The sequence below is a fragment of the Sardina pilchardus genome, chromosome 12, assembly GCF_963854185.1.
Source record: "Sardina pilchardus chromosome 12, fSarPil1.1, whole genome shotgun sequence".
Lineage (NCBI taxonomy): Eukaryota > Metazoa > Chordata > Actinopteri > Clupeiformes > Clupeidae > Sardina > Sardina pilchardus.
This window is the reverse complement of record NC_085005.1, coordinates 11,816,355-11,832,612: the sequence shown is the minus strand read 5'-3', so window position 1 is coordinate 11,832,612 and position 16,258 is coordinate 11,816,355. Positions and strand designations below refer to the sequence as shown.

General features: G+C 46.3%; 1 protein-coding gene across 1 annotated transcript in view; it reads right to left on the bottom strand.

The window, feature by feature from the left end:
* Positions 1-4,336: 4,336 nt before the first annotated feature.
* Positions 4,337-16,258, bottom strand: part of kif26aa (kinesin family member 26Aa) — a 92,046-nt gene continuing 80,124 nt past the window's right edge. Inside the window, exons 13-17 of the mRNA XM_062551377.1 lie at positions 12,651-15,789; positions 11,723-11,916; positions 10,708-10,728; positions 9,682-9,832; positions 4,337-7,352 (exon numbers count right to left, since the gene is read on the bottom strand). Of these exons, the coding sequence (XP_062407361.1) occupies positions 7,165-7,352; positions 9,682-9,832; positions 10,708-10,728; positions 11,723-11,916; positions 12,651-15,789 (3,693 nt within the window). The 3' untranslated portion in view covers positions 4,337-7,164. The remainder of the gene's footprint in view (positions 7,353-9,681; positions 9,833-10,707; positions 10,729-11,722; positions 11,917-12,650; positions 15,790-16,258) is intronic.

Below are 16,258 nucleotides of genomic sequence, written 5' to 3'. Positions count from 1 at the left end.
TCACACTCATGCCCACAGGAGGGAGGGGGGTGAGGTGTGGGGGTTTAGGAGGTGCCAGACCATTTCCTTCGGAGACGGCCCTCAGCTCATTTCTATATGTGAAATGGACGGACGCGAGGGAGGATCCCTCCGCTGCCTTTAAATAGGTGTCTCTGATGAGGCCCTTTCGATCGCACCCCACACACAGGGCTGGGATAACTGTTTGGCCTGTCAAATGACTTCTTATTCAATTCTGTGAGGCCATCAGCGCAGCAGACCATCACGAGGCGTATTCCCATTTCTGACATCTTTTCGCTCAATATCAGCCTGACAATCAGTATAGCAGATATGGATTTGACCTGATGTTGAACAAGGTTCAGGGTCTTATTGTAATTTCAAGGTACCGACTGTATGAAATTATATCTTGTGTATATCTTAATATGGATTAAGATGTAGGTTCGTCCATAATTAGATAGATCTGGACACTTCTCCCCTCGAGCATTGGAGAGGTGCCAAATTAGTGCATCTGATATCCAATTATAGACGCTCCATTTTAGTTGCTCTATATATCATCAACCAGTAGTCCAACATATATCCAAATACCCTCAGGAAAAAGATCGGGATTTAAAAATTTAGAATGACCTGAGTGTAAATAACACTAACCAAAAGGCATGTGGAGACAGAATACAGATTTTGGAACCCTGTTGCCTCAGGCTTGGTTATTTGTGTAACCCTGGCAGAAATAACATGCATAGTTCTGCCCTGTAGCTTCTGATTTACAAGGTCCAGCACGCCTCAAGCCGTGACCCCTTGCTCCTCACCCCCGACCTACAACAGGGCCAGGCAGAGAGGCCGGGGGTTGGGCTGTGGATGCCCAGTGGCTGGTCAGTACAAGACAGCGGAGGTGGATAACTGATGGAGGTCCGGTAGTAGCCCCACAGCTTTACCACCATGGAGGAGGACCAGGCGGTGAACTCTGCAGCCTGTTTTCCATGGGCTTAATTAAAGCAGTGCTTGTCATTCAGCGGAGACATCTGCCGTACGAGGCACCAGGTGGAGTAACACGGCAGTCCAGCCCCTCGTAAAAGGAGGCGACCCAGTGGGTCTGTAAAAAGATACCTTCTCCAGGTCCTCCTCTTTGTGGCTAATGATATTTTTTTTACAACCACTGAGCTCGAGAGTGCAATTAAATAACTTTAAACAAGACGGCCACCTTTTATGAACCAGAAAACCTGAAGGAGATTAATCTGTGGTGGAATTAATTTTCTAAATTTGTTTTGGCGCCTGCCATCTGTGGAGTCACATCCCCGCTACGGGCCTCCCGTGTCTAGTAAACCGTCAACTGCCCAGCAGCGGGTAATTGCATTAACGCGCGGCTGTCATTAAAACGGCACAGTCTTGCCCGTCCTTTTACGGAGCCTTAATGAGAAATGTGGGGGCCGGCGCGCACGAATCGAACGTTCACTTTCCAAAAGTCCTAAAGCAAACATCTGGGATGTTGATAGCGGTTTTGTGGCCAAGTGTCAGGGGAAGGCTCTTTAGCACTGCGGAGTAGTAACCCTTAGCCCCCAAGCCCATCAAAAAGACATGCCACACCAGTGGCCTAGCCAGTGGACAAGGCCATTTAGCGTACTGGTTAGAGCACTTGACTTCCCACCTTGATTTGATAGGTTTAGAACTCTGGGTACAGAGAAACCCTGTGGCTTCCCCCACACACACTTCTGTCCAGATCGCGCTGTGCTGTCTAAATTGGTTTTCAAAACTACATCTACAGTACGACTTCGTCTGTTGGTGGTCTTATCCATCAATTTATATTGCATTTTTAATATTTTTCATCATAGCAATCTTCGCCTGTAACAAGGCACAATTGTGAACGCATATAAAAGAGAGAACATAACCACGTTGGCCCCGTTTTTATAGGACACATGCTAATTTGGGCGTCTCAAGGTAATCTCTTCCCTATCTCTCTTGAAGTGGGAGTAACTACACCATACTACCACCCTAGACAGTGACATCATGGTCTACTATTACTATGACAAACACGGTACATCCCTCTTTAATATTGCATGCATCTTACACGCCACGCTCTCCATCCCACTCCACCCTAAGCAGGCAATTCTACTGCAACAGCCTGACCTCGAATATCTAATCACTGGCCCAACCCCCACCAGTCGAACCCTTTACAATGCAACTCCCCCAGCACCACCCCCACCCCCACCCCCTTCTCCAACCAGATACTGATCAAGGTCTTCTTATGGTAGGAGAGTGCTTCTCCATAGACAGTACACACTGTTGCCATGCGTTTACTATAGGGGCTTATGGCCTTGGCTTCTGTAGAGTGGCATGAAACAATGTTCATTCTTAATGGCGTTATATAAATAAATAAACGCTGAAACGGAATTGAATATTCCGCCTTTCGCAGCAAACTGATCTTTTATGACAACTTGTGGGGGAGGTGCTGATCCCAGTTACCTTAGAGGACCCAAGACGAGTCTCATGAATCTTTAAAAGAGGTAAAGAGAGGTGCATGTGTGTGTGTGTGTGTGTGTGTGTGCGTGTATGGGGGGAGATCTCTGTATCCTTAGCATCAGGAGAAGCAGGGATAACTCTGTTGAATCTTAAGCAGCACTCCTGTGCTCCTCAGAATGCACGTCGCGTCACCCCAACTGCTGTCGCTGTGACATGAAGCAATATGCAATCAATTAGTCTGAGGATTTAATCTGGAGAACAGCGCGAGGAATACGCGCGGTGTGAGGCTGCCACATTCACACACACACACAAACTGCTCTGCCAGGCGCATAATGAAGCTTCAGCCGTTCAGTTTATTTACCAGGGAGCTGACGACGCACAGAACGCACACTCTCGAGCTGACATCAGGCAGGCCGACTCTGGAGCTGGCGTTCTTCGCCAAGAACTAATTTGTTCCTCCTTTGTTTTCCATTATGGTTCATGCACAGATATGCGCTGTAATCTTGGGTGAACTTATGAAGAAGGAAAATACATGTTTGTTTTTTTTTAGGTTAAAGGCATGCAATCCTTGTAACCCGCCTAGTAGCGTCGCTCATTTTCATGTCAGGGAGACACTAGTCTGGCTCCTCACAATGCATTTATGATACCCTCAGCCACCAGGGTGGAGGTCCAATCAGCTATGAGAGGGGATGACATTAGTTTTGATAGTGGCTGTGGTAAACGATAGGCGATAGCAGCAACACCCACCAAAAACTACAGCCGGAAGAATGTGTACATTTACAGAGTAAGGGTAAATGCATTGTTTCTTGACTGCCAATATGGATTATCAGTCTACTATCAGTTTGTAAAGGTTAGGCGAAGTAGTAAGTAATGTTAGGAATCCCTGAACAATGTAATTGGTTAGGCAGGACCAAAGTTAACACAATGTTTATGTTCATTATGATGCTAAGGTTGAGTACACAGATCCTCCTCACAAAGTGAAACAAGTAGTGAGTCTGGTGAAACCAGATTAGTTATTTTGTAAAGTGATATCCAAATACAAAATAATTAACAAAACTACGGTACTGATATGCCAAACTCTGTTGGCTCGTGATGTGGATTTACAGGACAGACTAAAAGATAAAGGGAGCTAGTCTTGTCAGCTCAAACGGGCCTTTCCTGTAAGAATAGGAAATCCTTAAGTATCCCTGTGAGCACACAAACCAAGAGACAAGAGAATATGTTCCAGACATGACAGGAATAATCTTACCACATGGGCCTGAGTGAGAGTGTGTAAGCCAATTGTCTTTGTCACAACAGAAGCCATCACCTGTGATCTACAACTTGGTACCCCTAGTCCATATGTTACAACACACTGCTCTACAGTTTACTGAGCCTCTGATCACTCATGTTATATTTAGCGGGTCTGTGTTCCTGGTCCAATATGTCAACACTGTACTTAGGAACACCTTCATGAGTAATCAAGGACTCGTGGGCTTGTAAACAGGTCACGTAACCTCTAAGTCTATGTCTTATTCAACGACAGACCCTCTAAAGATGTATAATAAATGTGGCCTACTTTCTAGTCTACAAACGGTGTCAGTGTTCTGTATGACACTGGTTCCTGTAGATAGTGCTGGCTATTAAATATTCCACCAGTCTTCCTGTTTATGATCAAATCGGGGCTGCAGTGATGGCAGACTATTTCAGGTGTGCATTCAGAGGAACTAACCCGAAGCAGCAACTCAAGCAGCAAATTCATCATCTGTGGTACATGGGCAACAGCTTTCACATTTACTGCCGGAACCAATGGTTGCTGCGACCAAATTGGTATTATTTCCAGCAACCATAACACCATTATGAAAAATATCAATGCATGAATAAATTCCAATCTCGCAGTTTATTACAAAGAGGAAAAGGTAACCTTTATTCACAATTATGAATAGATGCAAACTGAATACTGTACATTTTGTTAGAAAGGATTATAAAACTGTACAATACAAAGCCAAAAAAACATGTTACATGTTAAAAGTCTCTCTCTCAATATGTTTGGCAAAAAAGTATTTTATATAACTTACTGATAAAAGGGAAAAAAACAGACTAAGGTTTGAAAAAGACAGTAAAATAAAATAAAATAAATATTACAAAAAGATTAATAAATATTTCATGCAGCAACTACAAAATGAGCCTGAGAGATTTGTCTTTGTTGAAAAGAGGATTCATTCTGTTAAAAAAATACATAGTTTTTAAAGGTTATGATTTTTGAAATGGGAGCAATTTAACACACATACTCATTTTTTCTGTTTTCATCTTCGAAAGATCAAATGGACCATCGTACGGCAACACCAAAAAACAAAGACTCATTAACAGGTGTGGGCAGAATGCATTCAAACAGAGAGAGAGATAAAAGACCACAGTCTGCACAGAAACAGCATAGTTTTTCAGTTCATACAGTGATGTACTTAACATCAGTAACAGGTTGCTCACACTCAGAATCCCCAAAGAGTAACAGATTTCTCAAAAGTTAACATCTCAGTTCACCCGACCCCTTTGGTTCTGTCATAACACTACAATGGAATACTACACTCATGTCATGTCCGGAGAAATGCTCAAATGAACTCTTAACAACCAGTTACGTCGTTCGGACAATTTTGCGTTGCTGCGCCGTAACTGTGTTACTTGACCCGTTCACATAAAACAAACTATGCTAACGGATAGATGTGCGGTCAGTGATGTGCACACGAATCACAAATGATTAGTCATGAATGACTTGCCATGTTTAGTGTCATTCAATAGCGTGGACAGCCTTCACGTGAGAGGCTGTGCCACCATGGAACTCATACAGTGTTGAAGTCAATGCGTCATATTGCGATAATTACTTAAACATGCTGACATCCAAGGTTATAATCAAAATTACTTAGTCATCGGTTTGACCTCAGATGGTTAATTGTTTTCTCATGTTGGTGGACCTCTTTAAAAAACCTTTGACTGAGCTCCTAAGGTGACCTTATATGGCTAAAAAAGCACAAGGGCGTCGGTGAGAAGCACCGGTAATCAGAGGAAGCTGGTTCGCAGGGAAGAGAATGTTGGCATTAACTCTTTGTGAGTTTTCTCGACTGCTGATAGGCCTACAGTACAAAGAGCACGGGGATAAGAGTTTGGAGCCCACTGCCCGCTGTGAGTATTGGTTTGATTACACACACTGTTTGAAACCCACTCGCTTGAAAGGGAATGTTTATATCCCACTGCTCATTTTTCAGCGTGTGTGTGTGTGTGTGTGTGTGTTCCACTAACAGTGAGAGATTTGGAGCCAATTAATCAGATCACTGTGATTTTCCAACAGAGTTGAGGATTTTTTGGTCTCTCGACTCCGGTTGCCGCTCTGCTGAAGATGATGCCCTATTGTTTTGTCCACAGTCTCGCTGGTTGGATCAATAACCCAGCAGCCCAAATGCAAGCACAGGGGCAGGTAGACTCTGCAGTATCATGTTTGCACTGGGAGCTCAATGCCACCCTTGTGTGTCAGGTGCCCCGCGCTGGAGTCTGAAAGCCTATGATTTATGGGACGCATCCGGCTGTGCCACTCAAAAGATCTCACGGCTGGGCGGGTCTGCAGGGTCCACACACACACACACACACACACACACACTCACACTCACACACACACACACACAGACACTCACACACACACACACACACACACACACACAGACACACACACACAGACACACACACACACACACACTCACACACACACACACACACACGTCCACCCAAACACACACACCCACTCAGACGTGGCGAGAGTGGGAAAGACGGCCAGTCCCTGAAGGATGAGTGTAACTAAGAGAGACAGATGACGCGCTCTGAGCAGAGTTCCGGCGTTCCGTCCCGGAAACAGCACACTCACTCAGGGTCGCTATCAGGACCAGCGGAGCGGGCAGCGAGAGCGGCTAACGGCCAGCGATTAAATCGCAGCGGGCGAGACGCATACCAAACGGAGAGAGAGGAAACTTTTCCGAGCGCAACATCAAAGCGACCACCAGCACAGTAACGGGAGGGACTGTGATGGAGAATAACAAAAAGGCAAAGGTCTGAAGGGTATGCAACAATATACATATTGATATATACACATATACATATACAGTATGTATATTATATTACTGCCCCTTGATTTATGTTGTTTTTCTTAACTAAAATCATATATACATACACCATAGATTACAATACAATATAAAATACTTTTATGTGACTTTCTCAAAAAATGGAATACATAAGGGTTTGCTCAGGTAAGCTGGTTTCAAAACTAGCACCAAATCAGAAAGAAAGGTAATCCCTCAGGATTGTTAATGATCAAGGCACTTCTTGGTGAAAAAACACAACGACGATGATGGAGACGACGATGACTCACGTTTAACATCTGTCTTTTCTGTCCGCACAGGTGATTCAAGGGGAACTGAACCTTGGTCGGTCGTGATTCATTTATTCTCAGTCCATTCCTTGGCCCCCAGGCTACAGCCACAGTCTCACTTTCAGGCTCGTTCAGGCTCTGACCGGATCATCATTTCTTCTTCCGCTCTTGCTGTCTCTATCATCCAGATCCTTTTTAGACTGTCTCTCGCTCTGACACATCTCTGTTTTGCCAGCACTGTTCTCTCTGAATCATCTTCTTCTCTTCTTTTTCTCCTCCTCCTCGTATTCTCTTCTCTTTCTTTCTTCTTTCACTTGCTCCTTGCCTCAAACTTCCACTTCCTGGTGTCCACCTTGCGCCCCTGCGGCGGCGGCGCTCACCACAATGTCGAAGCACGTCTCCATCATGACCCGAGACTTGCAGAGGTTGACGCAGAACTCCAGCTCCCCCGTGGCCTGCACCAGCGCCTCCAGGTAGTCCTGGGAGTCCATGTCCAGGTCTGGATCTACGTCGACTGGAGGGAACAGGAGACAGAGAGGAGACAAACAAAGAGACTGAGTCTATATGGAGAAAGACACATGGCACATAAAATGAAATGACCTTTCCATCAAACTTAACAACAGGGTTTTATTTGATCCATTTTTTGCTATATGAGGAAATGTTCAAGCATCAAATGTATTGTATAGAATGCGCGACCTTTACAATTTTTCATGAGTCAGTCCGTGGCAGGTCAGCTATGACACAATGAATAATTTTTCTCTCACATCACAGGCACAAAAAGACCTGGACCACCATGCCATGAATGCAGAACAATAGGAAACAATTGTCTCACTGGGGTGACTATGTCACCACAGACGCACCACTCTAATACTGGTTTGCTAATTCTATGTTACTGTTAAATACTCCAACTCTCGGATGAAAATGCAAGACGTGTCCAAAATGTGGAGGCTGCTCAAATACTCATTTTCATTCAGTGTTTGTAGAGTAACTTTCTGTCAGATTAGCTTATCATTCATGAAAAGAAAACTGCAATTATTTTCCCCTTGTAGTCTTTCTGCACCATATACTGTATGCAATGAATACATAGCTGTATTTCTATAAATATCTACATAAAAGATTTTGAAAGCTCAACCAACCACAGAAGATAGATAGATAGATACTTTGTTTATCCTGAGGGAAGACCCTTCAGCAACCAGCTACAGAGGGGAAACCATAGCAAGCTCTTTGTTTAAACACAATACGACGTGATGTCCTTTACACAAACATTGCTCTTAAAGCATACTGTAAATACAGTATTGTTGATATCACAGGACCAGGGGGCTTCACTTTCTCTAAACAACATTCCAAATCTGGGTTATAATGAAAAAGGAATTCCCAAAATGCCTCGCCATAGATACAGGGAGATGTTCCACACCACACCAGTCCCATTGCTAGAGGCACTGGCAGAGCTGGAGCCATAGAAAGAGGCTTTTGTACGTGTGTTGTTTGGCACTGCATGGCTGGATTCCCCTGTATGTGTGTGTTCTATGAATGATGTCAGGAACATGTTAAGGAACACTCGCTCACCAACACAAAAAAGAGGCTCTGACAAGAACATAAAGAGAAGCATTGGTCGTGTGCATGTGTGATTCACGCATCTGAATTTTCACACATGAATAAGGGGGAATAAGGAGTATGCATATGCTGGTCCTCTATTTTCAAAAAGCCTACTGTTATAGCCTATAGGCATAGCACATAAATCTTGTGTCCAGGGTCAACCGGTCTTTAAGGAACACAAAAGACAAAGTATGTGTGTTTACATAAGGAAGTGCATTAAACCAAAGTCACATGGAATGACCAATGTCCCAAATGGAAGTTGCCTTTGAGGACGAAGTAGAGTACATTACATGTTTTAAACATGGATGCCTTCTGGAGGGCATGGCACAGGAAGTCATAATGACAGCCATGCTGTTGGCACAGTTCAGAGGAGCACATGTAGATACTGAGAATGGAAATACTCTCTTTATCTCCACAAAAAAACTACAGAGCTGTACCGCAATCTCACGTCTATCAGCCACAGCAGTAAATGGGTCATTCCCATTCAGTGCAAATGGACCCAGTAGGCACCTGTAAACAATCGGGTGTTAGCTTCCAAATGAGCTTATCCCTGCAGGGCCCCGAAAATGAACACATTTTTTTTGCGATGGAGACTACAAAAGGCAGCTGGGAACATAATTGAAATAGATCAATATTTTCAATTTCAAGCATTTTCTCCACAGGCATGTCATGTTCTGCAAGACAGAGCACAGAGCAAGACCCCTAATGTAGTCATCAATAAGAATGCAGTACATGCAACACAGAATGACAGATCATGATTCCTGTAATACCATGACATGTGCACTGACATGAAGGGGGTGAGATAATAGTTTTATGGTGGCTAGTTTTATGCATCAGCTGCTCAACCACAAGCATTGGATACTTTGCACATTTTTGCCATTTTGTGATGTGCTTGTAATGTATTTGTATTTTGTAGAACAAGAGCCTCTCAAAAACACACATCAAATTCAGTGCAAATTAATCCTTCATTTAGCTGAGGGTTGCACAAACATCAGTATGTTCTTTGAAATTCAATCGCAGCAATTCATTATACATCTCCTCTGATCTCATTTAGTTTCCAGCCTGCCAAGGCTAAATGCAAATGTATGAAAAACATCTACTTGACATCACATGCTCAAAAACACACCACAACTCACCAGTGACCCTCAGTTGCCAATATAAATCATTTCCAATAGAAATGGGGGAAAAAACCCCAAACAAAACTGATTGCTGAATCACTGTGAATGTATAAGGATATCGGTACTCACACTCTCCCATCCACTTGCCGGGGTCGAGCATCAGCCGAGTCTTGGCGTCCTCCAGCTCCCTCTTCAGTCTCTCGTGCTTGGCCCTGAGCTCCCGGATCTGCTGCTGACGCTTCTCCAGCATCCTGAGCCTCGCGTTGAAGTACTGCAGTCCCTGGAGCCCCAAGAGACCAGAACAGGAATGGGGAGACAGAGAGAGAGAGAGAGAGAGAGAGAGAGAGGGAGGGAGGGAGAGAGAGAGGGAGAGAGAGAGAGAGGAGCTTTAGCAAAGTCCGAAGTCAGAGGGAAATGAGAAACGAGACCTGGAGCTCCGGGCACCCTCGCCCCGCTGTGTCGCTAAGCAGGACGCTGCCAGGATACACCTGACCGTCGTTGGGTCTGCACCGTGTGCCTTGTGGTAAATCGGCCGCGCCCGACGCGGAAGTGCATTTATACCGCTGGGGATTAGGTCAAATTGAATCATGGGGCGGCTAACCCACCGGGAGACTTAGCTTCTGTAGACTGGCTGGATTAATTAGAGACGAGCCAGGGAATAAAATTAGCAGCCAAACTAATCTCTCACTCGCCCCTAATCTCCCAGGGAGAAGAAGAAGGGGGAAAAAAAAAACGTTTGTGTGAGGATTAGCTAGGGACAAGGCCACGAGGGACAGGTTGCTGGCAGGTAGTGTCGCAGGTACAGATTATCCTGGAGTGTTTACTATGTTGCTGTGAGTTTTTCAGACGCTGCATGCTGCCATAGATAGCGGCTGACTCTGGATCAGTTCCTGCCAGCGCCTGGCAGCGTCTCCACCACAGTCAGCTGCTCTCTAGGCAAGGAGGTCTCACCCTAACCCTTCATGCTGTAGTGTCCATGCACATGGAGATTTTACTGTAATTTCATTATTGGTTTTATGTCAAGGTTGATTTGGCTTGACTAAATTGAATCATTCTGCAGCAACCCACCACCACCACCACCACCGCCACCACCATTGTGATTCCTCAATGCACTTTCCCAAGTCAAGTCACATCCATCGTTTCTAATCAACGTACCTTTTCAACATCCTGAAATGGCTGTCAGAGACGTAGGAGTACGGGGAGGGAGAGGGGGAGAGAAAAATGCATAAGAGTATGCTAATGCAAAGATAATAGGAAAACATTAATGAAGAAGTCTTTCTTTCTTTCTTTTTCTCTCGCTCACTCGCTCCCTCTCTCTCTCTTTCTCTTTCTTTTGCTATCTCAGTTTCATACAAACACAAAGCCTTGCTTAGAGATGGCCACACACACACACACACACACACACACACACACACACACACACACACACACACACACACACACGGACACACGCAGACACACATTTAGACACACACATGCACACACTATAATTTTTTCCCCTCTCCATTTTTCGTGCATGGACCGCCAGGCTCTCAAAGACGAATTGAAGATCATCTTTTCCTAATTGAAAATAAATCACGGTGCCATTCAGCTGAGTTAATGTCTTTTCCCCTTGACTTCTACACACAATTGGCTGGGCGACCGTGTTTGACTCGTGGGTACGGTTAATGACCCGTGGATGTGGGGAGGGTAGTGCACCATAAAGAGCGATCAGGCAAGCCTCTGATAGTGAGGGCCCAGTCTTCATTCATCACTCGCAGCACCTCCATCCCTCTTTTTCTCTTTGTTTTTTTTTCACTCTCTCTCTGTCTCCGTCCCTCCGTCCTCCCTACCCAGTATTCAAATGGCAGGGTTGCACACGCAAGCTATTAGTTTTACCCAAATCAATTAAGCTATTGTCAGTAACAGTTTAACTGATAACCTCCATGCCTCACAGAGCTTCTCCATGGCTCCGTGTTTGAAGAACCCTACACTAGTATTCTGTTTGAGTTTGAATCCTTTTACTATTTCCTACTTCTGGTCCCATGGGCTTTATTCATGTCTTAAGTTTCCGCACCTCCTCAATGTCTATATTTTAATAGAAAACATTCAACAAAACCTCTAATGTGGGCATCGTTTAGAAGAACACTGTGATTCTTTTTCAGTCAGAATGGTGAGATCTGTGCCTTACCTCAGCACCCATCCCCTCCTTGCGTTTCTGGAGCCTCTCCACATCATCAATCTCGTACACTTTAATCTCAAAGGGCTCCTTCAGGGTGCCACCCAAGGGGGGCAAATCCACCCACTGGCCCGCTGCCCCGGGTTTGCGGCTCAGGGAGGATGTGTCCGGCAGAGGGGCAGGGATCAGCCTTCGCCTCTGGAGGCCTGGAGGAAGGAGAAGGTCAGAAGGGTCAAAAGGCTTTCTAGCGTTTCTTTATAGAACAGGCAGTGTGCCAGGAATATCCTGGAGTTTTTTCTGCAAAGCCCTGCCTTTTAAATATTTATGAAGGCTGCAGAACAGAACGGTCACAGTAGATCAGGCGGGAGGGGAAAAAAAAGGCCGTTGCAAAAAGCCACCGCTCTCTTGGAGCCTCTGATTACATATGCATTGAGGGCAAGACAGCAACTTTGGCTGATACCTCAAACGAGTATTAGAGCAGACGGATGCATAAATCTAGCAAAATACCTGGCGCAAAGTAGTGATACACTTTCCGTTCACAGAAAAATATGGAGATTTGTGATAGGGATGAGGATAAGAGTTGAGCACTAAACACACTACCTGTATAACTTATACTGTGAGTTGAATTCAGAACTACTATCTCTTAGCAAACTGAAACTGCTCTATGCATTATGGATGGCAGCCAGGAGTGTCAATTCCTATCTTAGAAACATCTAACTTAATTTAATGTTTCCTTTCTGTACACATTTTTCGGACAACAATTTTGTGTACTGAGAATCCTGACATTGAGAATCTTCAAAGAGATAAATACAACACTGCATGAGTAAGTTGAAAGTGGATACCTGGCCTTGCCAATACATGGTCTCTTTCAACCCTGCTAAGAACAACATATGTCTGTATTATGATTATCTGATTATTAGTAGTGATAACAAAAGCTTACCGTTTGATCTTTTCTTGGGTGACTTAGAAGCCCTTGCTCGACTGGACGTCGAGACTCCACTCTCGCTCATAGAGTCGTGTGCAGAAGAGGCGCTGCCTGTAGTCTCACTGTCTCTGATCATGCTCTCATATCCACTACTACCTCCGCTGTGGTAGAACAGGGCAGTGCGGCCCATAGCGGGTGGAAGTTCTCCGCTAAGAACGCTACTGTTATCACTTCCGTGACCACTACTGTATCGCTGGGGTCGCCTCGGGGCTGTTATCTTGCTGTAGGGTGAAGGCAGAGAGGCAGGGGTGGGTGTATCGCTGGGATTTGTAGCACCATCGTTCCCATCTGCTGAGTCTCCGGAGCCCTTCAAGTGTTTCTTGGGACTACCAGAGGCTAGCTCACTAACTCGGCTGTTCGCGGCACGTAGCGCTTGCTTTGTGCCCATGATGGTGCCTCTGCCTGGTTTTGCAGTAGCACCTGGCACTGAACGAGTCGGCGTCTTTCCTGATGGAGGCAGGCTGGCATTACGTGCAGCTGAAGTCGTAAGGGATTTGGTGGAGGAACTAAGTGCCTTTGAGCCACTCGCAGACAGCACCTTTGCTTTGGTGCCACTGGGACCAATAGCTCGAGAGCTGATACTGGCTTTGATATGTCCAAGTCTGCTTCCACTGGTGGCAGAGGATGGTGGAGAGATTGCAGTAGGAGTTGAGGATGAAGTGGGTATCCCAAGACGAGGAACCATCCTACTTGATTTGCCAGTGCTTCCTAAGCTAGCACCACTGTTCTCTCTTGACAGTCCTGGTCTAGATACCACCGAAGTAAGACTGTCACATCGTTCCAAGGACACCAGGCTACCAAAGTACCTCCCATTATCACCTTTGCCCCCTCGTGCCTTCAGACTAGAGGCCGTCCTCAAACTGGATGTTTTGAAGCTTGCAGAATCAAAGTCTTCCTCTGAGGCTGAGGTTTTGGGAAGTGAGGATTTGGCTGCATCGCTACCTGACCTCAAGGCACTTGGAGACAAAACAATCCTCGTCCTCTGGTCTAGGCTAGACTTCCGAAGGGGTGGGGCAGGAGGGGAAATGCTTTCAGACTTCGGCAGGCCACTAGCCTTTTGTCCATTTCCTCTTTTACCTAAAGAGGAGAATCTTAGGCTGCTGGTCCCTTGCAACCCATCCTGGCCCCATTTAGATTCAGATGAAGTATGAGGCACAGACACAGTCCCAAGAGTGGTGGCTCCCCGCCTAAGCTGTGGCATCCTACTCAAGGGGTCGGCTTTCTTGCTGCTAGATCTTTCACAGCCATCCACCACCCTTTGAGTAGAAGAGGAGACTTGCGCCTTGGGCGGACGGGGAACACTGTTGCTGTTTCCATTGGGTTTCCTGGTCGGAATGCTACTCAGGGCATTTCTTGGTGACTTAACAAAAGATACAGAGTCTGTGGGTTTAGGATTTGAGGACCCACTGGCACCGCGAAGCCATGTCTCTTCCAATCTGCTGTCTTGCCTCTGCAGCTCACGGCTGCAGCTAGGGCCTGGAGCAACAGACGAGGTAGGTTTGGTTTTCCTGGGTAGCGAGGAGTGGGAGCCATGGTGGGACTGTGGGGACTGTGAGGTGTTCAGAGTGTTAGCTCTGGCTGATTTAGGGCCTTTTAGGAATGCTTTGGTAGTATCAGGAGAGGCTGGGCACTTGTTCAGGGATGCTCTGCAGGGACTAGCTGTCTCACTGTCAACTTCTGAAAAGAAAATACCACTGTCTCCCAAGGAACTCTTGGCCCCTTTCTGAGAAAAGGGGTCCATGCGTAACGCACCAGGTGAATCCAAGATAGAGGATGTGCCGTCTGCCCTCACATTCCTACCTTTCAGCATGTGACCTTTGGGCGAATGAACTGCCTCATTGTCAAGCGTGCACACACTCATCTCACTAGGCCAAGAGCCAATCGAGGATTGTCCACTTCCGTGGCAAGTGTACAAGTCTTCCTGCGATCGCCTGACAGCCTCCAAGGTTGCCTGGGAGGCCTCCACTTGGGAAGTGTAGGCATCAAACTCATCGTTAATGCTGCTAATTATGCTAACAGGCCGTGATCCTGATGCTAAAGCCTGTAGGGAGCAATCACTGTTAAAGCTGATTATACTGGATGGTCTGCCATTATCTGGGATAAGACCAGGGGGCAGGTCTTCCACCACTGTGAACACCAGTTCGTCCTCCCCGTTCAGCTCCACAGGTTGCTGAAGAGTGAGTGTGGTTCTTAGCACATCCCGCTCTAGACACCTTCCCCTGAGAGCTGCTCTGAGATGGCTCACCTCCAGGGGACTTCTGCTCATGTGGTGTGCTCTTTCCATGACAGGAGAGCCCCCTTGCTCACCCTGTCTCAGAGCCTGCTGGCTCATCCCCACGGGAGGCGTCCGTGCAGCAGGGCCACTGCTAGGACTACCTGCTGTCCTGGAGGACCTGGTTTGAGATGGGGAGGTGTTGGGTTTTGGCAAAGGTCCTTTGTTGAGGTAGACCTTCTCTCGGACTACGGGTTCTGAATCTCTTGTTGCGCATTGGCTAGGTTCAGAGGCGCCCCCGTCTGAGTGAGCTCTGGAATGTTCCTTTTCAGGATTGAGGGGAGCAGGGTGGGTAGACCCTGTGTCGTGGGGAGGCTTTTGGAAAGAGTTCTTAGCAGTCCTGGCAGAAGATGCTGTCTCCTCCAATGCTTTGCCGACCCCACTATTTAGGGGGGTTACCTTAGGGGTTACCTGTGGTCCCTTGCCCTCTACTGTGAAAGTGGATGGCCCTTCGCTGCCATCAATGCATTCAAGACGTTCCTGCAATTCCGCAAACGTGTTGCACTTCAAATGATCCCCATCTCTCAAGGGACTGTCCTTTGCGCGCTTCCTATTCAAAGAGGGAATGATGGGCACGAAGGCGGGGGGGCCCTCATTGTCACTGAGCTCGCGGTCAGAGATTTGGGCTCCGCCAGGCCCGACGTAGATGACGGTGTCGCAGGAGTGCTCGCTGCTGGATGAGTAGTCTGGGTCGCTGGAGAGCATCGAGGGCATGTCTGGGTCAAGGGCCACTGTCCTGGGGTGGAATGGCCTGAGATGCGCTGGCCGACGTATCCGCCCCTCTTCACAAGAACTCTCCCCACCAGAAGAGCTAGATGCATACTGAAATGAAGGGGAAGAGACTAGTTAATACCATGTCTTTCCACAGAGCTGCTGTGCAGTTCCCACACACTTGATTAATGGTGCTCCTCTATTCTAGTATTCTCCGTATGGATAGGATACATTAGGAAGCTGGAGATATTGAAGTGCTCATGGCTGATTCAGTAGCTGGATTTCAGTGCACAATTGATTCTACAGCATATTAGTTCCTCTAAAAATGACATGTCAATATCATCAAAGGTTAAAAGTGCAGGCAACACAGACAGTGCTTCAATGAATGACATTAACATATATTGGCTGGCAACTTACGCTTCTGAATGATTTTTACGATCTATAAAAGAATAAATACATGTCGTCAATCTGCCTAATTATGGTGAATGCATGCTGCACTAATCTGGATGCATAACAGTCTCCCTATGGGAGGGAGCCATTGATTTGCTGGCACAGACACTGGAGAACATTTCTTCCTGAA